This window comes from Thunnus maccoyii, chromosome 14 (genome assembly GCF_910596095.1).
Source record: "Thunnus maccoyii chromosome 14, fThuMac1.1, whole genome shotgun sequence".
NCBI classification, from domain to species: Eukaryota; Metazoa; Chordata; class Actinopteri; order Scombriformes; family Scombridae; genus Thunnus; species Thunnus maccoyii.
In genome coordinates, this window is record NC_056546.1 from 31,003,604 (window position 1) to 31,013,727 (window position 10,124).

Genomic DNA, 10,124 nt, shown 5'->3' on the forward strand with positions numbered 1-10,124 from the left:
ATTAGGTATTACAACGGAAGAATATGCCTATACAGGTACGTCTAAAGAGTGACAGCAGATTTGGAAACAGGACACTAAATGGTACACATATTATTCTGTTCAACACTTTGCACAAACAGGTGGTGTGGCTATTACATAAGGGGCAACAGGACTAAAATAAGAACACAAATAAGTTAATGGTGGATATTAAACGGAACATTATTTGAATGTGAATGAGAAACAATCCATCACATAATTAGTAATGTAGATCACATTTAGGAATATCCAAAGGAGAGAGAGGAGGTAATCAGGAAGGTAGTGGTACTTTCTTGTCTAATCAAAATGCTCATTAAAATATGTGCGAAAAAGTCCACATTTTTTCTTCTGGATTATTCAGTCTGAAGCTGGAATTCATCTTCGGGATTTTGACTGTAGTGTTAGTCACCCTGCCACACAACAAAGAACATCCTGACTTCAGACCAGAGGAGGGCGGTAATGCGTATTAGCCAAAGCGCTGTGTATGCACAGTCACGAAGAAAAAGGAACTAGAGCACATATGTATAAATGCATGGACGAGAACCAGAGAAGTCAGAACTGATCCAGTACTACCACACAGGTACACCATGGCAGCACGCTCAGAATCCAATCTCCAGCTGGTTCACGGAAACATCCGAGCTTTTCCAGACTTTCCGAAGAAAGGCATCCTGTTCAGGTAAGATACTAATCATGCTTCTACCATTTAACCCACGTGCCGTGTACAAACCCTTTCCCCCAAAGTCTTGTGTAAAGCTTTATCTGTGGAAAGGGTTTCCACAAAGTCCGTCTCTTCCACGCTACCCATGTGTTACGTATATGGGCAGCGCGTGGAGAGTTTGACATGCGGTATAAATGCTCTTTCACCCGCATTCCTCCATACAGCAGGGACCGCGCACAGGTACAGGACAGACGTGGGCATGTGGAGTTAGCCTGACTGTCCTGACTGGAATCAGTCAACAGGTAGCCTATTGGTGCGGAAATAGGGGCTCTCTCTCTATATATATGTGTGTGTGTGTGTGTATGTATGTGTGTATGTATATATATATATATATATATATATATATATATATAATTTGGTGTCATGACAGATAACATTCTGAAGTGGTGGCCCATGAAGTTATGTAGCAGCCGTTACTTTCTATTGACATTCTGTACCCACCCACCTATTGTTTGTTTCAGTCAAATAACCTAACCAGTATTTGTGTTTATCTGTTTGCTGTACTAACTGTCCGTCAGGCAGACTTTAGTCAGTTGATGCCTTAGGTAAGATAAGTTACTGCTTTGGGGGCTACCATCACTACTTAGTCACTGAATCAACAACTGTAGAATACAGAACAAACAAATAAAAGGCTATCAGTGATTTTTGTCCCTTGTCTCAATATTTGATTCAATTCAAAATAGCAGCAGCTGACTGGAGTAAGTCAAGATTGAGATGACAATATGTCACCACTCTGGTACCAGCTTGCTGCACTGTGTACTATATACATGCACTTGAGTGGACAGGAAGACAGCAAAAACAATGGAGAATGACTAAATTATGAGAATGTCAGTGCAAAGCAGGTCTCAGTTTGCAGTGATGCTGTCTCTACTGTAACCCATTTACACCGGTCCACTTCATCTGGTAGTGTGTGGTGCTGGGACACTGTGGAAAAAAAGTCCCAGTCCCTATGTGTAGAATTCCAACTTCTTGAAAATGGGACTCATTTTGATTTGACTAAAACCTTTTTAGCATAAGATCCACCAACGGGAACATTTTCAGAGCTTTTAGCCACATGGCTTGGTTGTCATCATTTCATGGAGTTTTCTCTGTGGTCATGGAGATGGTTCATGACCTATATGTGATCTATACCTCGTATACAACCACCTGTTTTTGTAAGTGGTGTCCTCACAGTTTAAAGAAAACATTTTTACAATCTTTGTACAATTATTCCTGTCAATTCTAACACTTAATTCAACAGCTTTACTGCAGAGATGTGAATGTTGTGACTGAATGTATGAGGCCACAAGCGGTCAAGGATCATATTGTCCATCTAAAAAAAAAAAAAAAAAAAGGATTGTTGTGAAATTTCAAAGGGGCAGCCCAGAGAGCATTTGGTCAGGTGCAGGAAGATAATGGCAGAGCCTAGGAATGTAGAATACTTCAGATATATTTGGTTTACAGTGTACAATGCTGTAGACGAGAATCTCTGAGCTTTGTGTCAAAATATGTATCTAATCATTTTTGTATTCATTTATTACATCTGTTGTTAATACTGGATAGACAGTGACTTTATAAGCTCTTACCAGATGTGTAATTTTACTTTCTGAAAGTAAGGCCTCAGTTTAGTGCTGAAATGATTAGTTTATTAGATGATTCATCAACAAGAATTTTGATTGTTGGTAAATTGTTTAAATGATTCATAGCAGAGAAATACCATCTATTCTCAGGTTCCAGCTTCTCCAGTGAGAGGATGTGCTGCTTATCTCTCGTTTATATTATTGTAAATTTAATTTTGGATGTTGAACTGTTCTCTATTTTCTGATAATCAGTTAAGTGAAAGAAATAATGTTGCAACCCTACATCTTTTTATGATTGACATTGTGAATAAAATCTTAATTACCATGACATATAATTCAGTTTAGTGACTAGTTTAATCAGGTGTGCTGGTGGAAGAATACATTAAATATACAGTATATGAAGTGGAAGTTCATAAATGGTTCACTTTACGAGGAAATGTGCTCTCACAATATAAATGTATTATATATTGATATCCATTTTGGATGACTGGATGATATATAATTTAATGTAATATGTGCATACCCTGCAGAGATATCTGTCCCCTACTGAAGAATCCAAAAGCCCTGACAGCAGTGATCGACCTCTTTGAAGAACATGTGAGGAAGAATTACCCGGAAGTCGAACTGATAGTTGGTAAGAAAAAAAAGCAAAGCACCTTTTTAAACCAATATACTTTACCTGATGAATCTTACAGGACAGACTAAGGAGGGTAATACAGTGCCTTTAAAAATATTTACCCCCTTCCCTATGGACTTTAACTATTTTACTGTTTTCTAGAACACGGAACCACTGCTCAACAAAGGAAATATCAATGCCAGTGTAAAAAATGATTACAGGCTGATCTTAATTGAATACAAATGAAAAAAAACCAGGTAAAAGACTATGTGTATTTATCCCCTTTACAGTGACACACCTAAATCATCTCTGCTGCAGCTGGTCAAGTTGAATAAGTTGAATGAAGAGTATGTCTGTGGGATAAATGTATGACAACTCACGCTTTACTTGTGACTTACATCTTCTTTTATATTAGGTCACACATACACCTGGATCTGGAAAGTCAATTTCATGGTAAAAACTGTCACAAGGACAAAGAGCCTATTGAAAAGGGGAAAATGATGTTGGGGCACCAGTATACTCATTTTTCATAAGTCATGTCAGTGGTTTTATAAAAGTAGAGAAGTGATCATGTGTTAAGGTTATGTCTGGACTGTTATGGCCTGCCCTAATGGGTCTCTCTAATGCATAGATTGCTGGTATCACCTTTGTTCTTGTGTGTGTGTGTGTGTGTGTGTGTGTGTGTGTGTGTGTGTAGGTTTAGATGCTCGTGGTTTCCTGTTTGGGCCTCTGCTCGCCCAGCGCCTGGGGATTGGTTTTGTCCTGGTCAGAAAGAAAGGCAAACTGCCTGGAACCACTGTGTCTGTGGCATATGATTTGGAGTATGGCAAAGTAAAGAACGCACGCACACACACACACACACACACACACACACACACACACACACACACTCAAGCACTAAGGATTTTGTTCAAAGCAGTGCTTTACTCTGTATTTGTTGGCCTTGCAGTTAATTTAATTTACATTGTAGATCAAATGGAATTACAGTCATGTACAGATTGATTTATGAATTGATAGAAATTGACAGAATACAGTAGATGCAGTAGAGTTTTACATGGACTGCTCATAAAACCACAATGGGCCTCATACAAGGAGCACTCGTACGAAGAGATACGTTAAGCGGCATGTATGAGTATTATTATATAAGAATATTAGTGGCATTCCTACAACACTTGAAACACTTGTTTCTTAGAATTATAATATAAATGAATGAATTTGGAGTTTCAATATGATATCAAAATCAACTAAAATAAAATGTTAAACTAAAACAAACAAAAGCAAACTTTGGTTATCATCATCATCAACCACATTATTATCATCATCTGGGCTGCCAATTTACTGAGAATGTTTTTATATCTTCTTATTTTTATTGGCATATTTTGGCACAGCATCGTCTAGTAGTTGCTAAGAAACTTCTCTCACTCCAACAGCTGCCTCAGTGTTTTTCTGCAGGTGTCTGTCCAATATCATCCATTGCACCTGACAGTGTAACATCACCTGCTATAGGCTATAATATTCCCTCCTCTAATATATCTGTGTTCCCTAAACTGACACAAACTTGTCATGTCTTTGTCTAGTGATTTCTGACCACAGGACTTGAAGCTCTGCGGTGTGAAATTCTTGTTTTTGGTCTTTGGTAACATTTATGTGAATGAAACTTGCCCATAAACTGAGTGAAACATGTAGACTTATATGGCAATTTTAGGGACGTTGATTTATGCTAATGATCAGACGATGGCGCACCTACTCATGCACAGGTGAGACTTCTCAGGCTGAAACGAGTGTTTTACAACAAGTTCGGGCAGTTAAGAGAGTTTGTTGAATCTGACTTGGAACATTAGTATGAGCAAACCTCACAGAAAAAAAGTCAGGGAGTTTTAGGATAAGAACCTGAAAATGCTCTTGCATGAGGCCCATTATCTTGGATTTGCATTTCTATTTCTATACATTTTCATTAAACAGCATACAGTATAATGCATACATAAGAAGTTATTAGAAGACCTATTAATGCACAAATTGATTAGATCTTCTCATAGGAACACAAGCGTATTCCCTAAAATATTAGACTGGTCCTTCACATGTAGTTTTTTTTTTCTTTGATGTGCTCTTTACCTGTTTTCTAACATTGTAAGAAGAGTATTCTAGACCAATCTTCCGGCCTGCTCTGTTGTTGGAGCCACAGAAGAGGATAGAGTGGGCCTAGGTCACATTGGTCAACTGTAGCCTCAACAAGGACTTTGCAAGTGTTACATAACACTAGATTGAATTTGTGTACATATGTCTGTGCACATGTATTCTTTCTAGTGGAACTTCCTACTGTGTGCTGGCTTTCTCCCAGTGGGCTCACTCATGACTGCTGCACCATCACAGGTTCACTTTCACAGCTGTTGCTGAACTCAGCTTTACAGCCTTCTGGGCTTCAGGTGTCTTTATATGAGTAAGAGCTACATTCACTGTCCCATCTGTAACATACAGTGTGTTGACTGGTGACAAAACTATAAACACATGCAACATGTAGTTCAAAGTGATACAGTAACTTTATATCCTGAATTTGTAGTAAGTTTTAACTGTGGCAGTGGTCTCTCCTAAAAATGAAAAGTAGTATTTACTTATTATTCACTTTCCTGTAGCTTGAAGTCCTCTTCACTCTACTGTTTTGGTGTCCGGGTGTGAGGTGTTCAGGGGGGTGGATTTAAATAAAAAATCTTCTAGTTGCCATTTGGCCTTAATGACAACAAACCATAAATGTTGTCCGATAATTCCTCCAACTGAGGAGCATCTCAAAAATGAGGTCTCTCCTTTCTTGCACTGAAACTGCTGAATTGTTACTCCCCTATGAGCCAGAATGCAGGCTCAGGTCCTCAGATAGGGCTCTGCTGCCTGTTCCCATATCCTGGTTCAAGATTAAAGGTGACCATGTGTTTGTAGTCAGGGCTTCTCAGCTCTGGAACTCTGCCTGAAGAACTGAGGCTGCAGACTCATGATTATTAAAGCCTTTTATTTATGTTAGCCATCAGTTTTATATATATTATAGTTATTTAGATTCTACATATGTATTTATATTCCAGTTCAACACTATTTTATTGTTTATTTCACTCTGGCTATGTTTACACTTTGCATTAAAATACGTCTTGGGTGATCCAGTCACAAGTGGACAGCTCTAGGTACATCTGTTCACACCTGACATTAACATGCGTCTCCACGTGTCTTGAGTGACCACTTGTGATTGGATCTCACGTCCCTGTGCTATATGTATATAAACACAAACATCAATTCTGTTTGCAAAGACCAAATTCATTGTTGTTTTTAACTGGCAGGAGGACGGAGGGTCCGTGTACCCTGCATCCAAAGCTGTGTTCAACTTCTTTGATAACAGGATAAACAAATATGCAATGCATTGTGTGAAAATCAAATAGTTGCCTCGTTTTATTTACTTGTAGTACTGAAAGTTTTTATCTTACATGCTGCTTTACCCACATAAAGCAACTTGTGACTTTGTTTTGAAAGGTGCTGCCAGAATAAGGTTTATTATTTTTAAATGATTTTATTGCTTTTGCTCCAGGCAGAAGCAGAGATCCAGGAGGATGCAGTGGCTCCAGGACAGAAGGTTCTTCTCATTGATGACCTTCTGGCTACTGGAGGTGAGAAGTCCAATTGTTAAATCTGCTTTGTAACCATCATGTTCACTGGGTTCAGTTTGACAGAGGAACATTTGTTACATGTAAACATAATACATGAAAACTGTCATATATTTTTCCTTACTTAGGAATTGCCCCAACACTTTATCATTCTACTCTTATTTCAAAATAAGATGATTCTGCTGACATAATGGGTTGATCTGAATTGGCCAGTCTCTGAGTTGGGTTCAGTGTAAAAGCTTAATTCAAATTCAACCTCTGAATCAAATATCAGATTAAATTCCCTAAAGTGACACTTCAGTGATCCTCAAAAAATAAAAAAATAGGTTATTATAAATGGGATTATTTTTATGCCAGTAAGCCAGTCAAACTGAGCAAATCCTCTGTTATGTAAGTGGTTCACTAATGGCACTAGGGAAGTGTTAATGGTATTACATTGGTCTAAACAAAGTATAATGTGTATAAATTGTGATCTGTGCCACTGGGATGAATATAGACTTGTAAAATGTTCTAAAAAAATTTTAACTATTGAAATTTATTCAATAGTAATAATACATTTATTTTAAGCTGCATTTAAATGATGCATAAACTAAACAAATATCTCAACATTGGGCGATTAATTATTCTATTTCCTGATGTAGTTTTAAAACAATTAAATTTTAAAATGGATTTGCAAAAAAATTTGCTTGTAAACTTGATTTGTTAGTCCATTCAGTAATGTGTCCATCTCCCAGTTCTCCTGTTTAAATGTTTTGTGAGTGCTTTCATGAAAACACTCTCTCTTAAAGTAGTCTTAAGAGTAGCAGCAGGAGCTCTGAATGGCTAGCTGGTATGTGTTGGTAGGAGTTGCGTGGGGTCAGGCCACCATTATCAAGAGGTTTTTTTACACAAAGGTCCCAATGAAGGTAGAGGTTGAAATACCTTTTCCCTACTTCTTTTATGCATTCAGTGAGAGACTAGGACATTTTAAGGCCATGTAAGCAGTTTGACATGGTAAGTCATTGGAAAAAGTTATTCCCTGGGCTACAGTAGGAACCCCCTCTATTTAAAACATTCAGATGAGTGTGTTTGTATGTTGCAGGGACTCTGTTTGCAGCCTGTGAGCTGATGAAAAAGCTGCAGGCAGAGGTTTTGGGCTGCATGGTGGTCATTGAGCTGCAGGAACTGAACGGAATCGATAAACTGAAACCACAAAGTGTGTTCTCCCTGGTGCAGTACTGAAGGCCACTGCAGCTGTTACACTGGAAACTGGAAGTCAAACATTTATTTTATGAGTAGGTGCTTCCAAGGAAACAAGAGACCTCTTCATTTTTTACTTTTTTTTTTGCAATCCGTTTATTGACATTTTCCAGTTTGTTAGATTAGTTAGATTGTCAAAATAAATCAGGAAAGGCATCCAGACTTTCTTGAGCATATACTTATATGCCTTAAGTTATTTTAGTCATATACTATACAATTTTGTAATTAGTACTAAAATTTACTTATAAATGTTCTGTCATTCGTTTATAAATCTTGGTAGTTAGTAATATCCTGGTTGCAGGGGCTGGAGCCCTGCCCAGCATGCTTTGGACATATGGCAAGGAGGACAAGATTTTATGGACCCTTTAAGAGTGTTAATGTCTTTGATTGTCTGGAATGTTTTTTTTCCTTTCACCTAATGTATGCTGGGATCATCCATGTGTTCCAGCAGGAAGAAGCAGGTACAGAGGATGGATGGATTCATATTTATTAGTTAGAAAGAAATAACATTTTTCTCTGCATGATCATATGTTTACTTTTTTGCACAGTTTTTAATTTTATTGTATTATATACATTGTAAAAGTACATTTATATTCTTCATCTGTACATCAGCAGCTTAGTCTAGCAGGAGAAATAGGTTCCCATGTAACCTGCATGGCATTTCTTTTTAATCTATTTTTTTTAGGACTCTAATGGTGTTAAGATTTTTCCACGTTGCCAGGGTCAACTAATGGCTCACGGGGTTCATTTGGCGGCCATCTTCATTGATGTCCATTTGAGTGACAAAAAAAAACTGATTTTCATAACTCCTGAAACCAGACCACTTTTTCATATAATTTTGACATCAGGAATCATAAGGCTCATAACAATATAACTTTTGCTATTTTGTTTCACAATAGCCAAATGGAACTAGTTTATATATAGTTTATATAGGTTTGTCGGTCTTGGCAAAGAATCCATTAGGGAGGGACAGGAGAGAGGGACAGGAGAGAGGGAGTAGCACATCAGTTGATCAAGTTCAAGATGTTCCCTCCGGACCTGTTACTTGATGAGCAGCTGGAAGGCCAGGTTGTTCTGCTCCTGGTACCAGATGAGCTGCAATACAAGGACAAGCATATAGCACAACCAATGCACCAAAGCATTAAGCTAAACAGGTGATTCTGGTAGGGTATTGTGCAAATTAATATATCAAAGCATAGAACATATAAATTGCTTTAGACCTCTCTCCAAGGATGTGAACTTGACTGGCTTGCTGCAGGCCTCCATCGTCAGCAGCTTCTTCTTTCAATGCAAAGATATTGATGAGGTGGACATTGATGATGAGATGGGCAACAATGATCAGTGAAATGGGGTTTTAATGACTTTTGCTTTCAATTAGCTAATATATACAGTTAGTGATTACCATCCATTTAATAACCATGCAATTGATAAAGAAGAATAAACTAGTTTCATTTGCTATTGCAGGAAACTATTGCGAAACAAAACGGCAAAAGTTATATTGTTATGAGCCTTATGATTACTGGTGTCAAAATTATATGAAAAACAGGGTTCGTCTTTGTATGTTGTCTGGTTCAGAAGTTATGAAAATTGGCATTTTTCACCACTCGTGTGGACATCAATTCAAGATGGCCACCAAACAAACCCCATGGGCTATCAGTTGACCTTGGCAACATGAAAAAAATCTTAACTAGACACCATTAGAGTCCTAAAATACAGGTCAGAAAAAAATACCATGCAGGTACATGGGAAGCTATTTCTCCTGCTGTATCAATTTCACTTAAATAGAAATGTCTTTGTATGATTATCCATGTATGATGCCACAGCTACATGCTAGCTGTAGCATGGTATGCTAACTTACAACAAAACTAATATTTTAAAAACACTGTATTGTAGCTTAGTTCTTGTCTAACTTTGTTTCACGTGTCTTAAAAGGGGTCTTGAAGTCTTTATCAAAAAAGTACTGATGTTGGAAACCCTACACAGAACACCCACCATGTGTACTTTCACTTGTCATGAAAACTGGATTTGGTTTGATTTGATGTGGCATTGAGGTACATTGCCGTAAACGTTTTTCCTTCAGTGCATAAATGATATTCCATTCACTTCCATTATACTGTGGTAGAGGCAGAAACCTCAAAATTTGTGAAACCAGACCAAAACTGCAATACGATGCCACAACTGGTAAACGCTTTACCATCCATGACCCCTTCCCTTTTCTACTTTCTCTTGTGTAATTTTAAAGGACACAGCTTACCATCATTCTCAGATAATTACAAGCAGTTAATGCCTTATGCTTTGTTATATTTTAATTGTATTAAAAAAAAATGGAGACAGCAGGG

At 37.7% G+C, this 10,124-nt stretch overlaps 1 protein-coding gene across 1 annotated transcript; it reads left to right on the plus strand.

Moving 5' to 3' along the window:
* Positions 1 to 495: 495 nt before the first annotated feature.
* On the plus strand, positions 496 to 10,121 carry aprt (adenine phosphoribosyltransferase). Its single transcript, XM_042433479.1, has 5 exons — positions 496 to 691; positions 2,823 to 2,926; positions 3,606 to 3,739; positions 6,471 to 6,549; positions 7,628 to 10,121. Exons 1-5 carry the CDS (start codon positions 603 to 605, stop codon positions 7,765 to 7,767), a joined length of 546 nt encoding a protein of 181 aa, XP_042289413.1. The 5' UTR covers positions 496 to 602; the 3' UTR covers positions 7,768 to 10,121.
* The last annotated feature ends 3 nt before the right edge of the window (positions 10,122 to 10,124 follow it).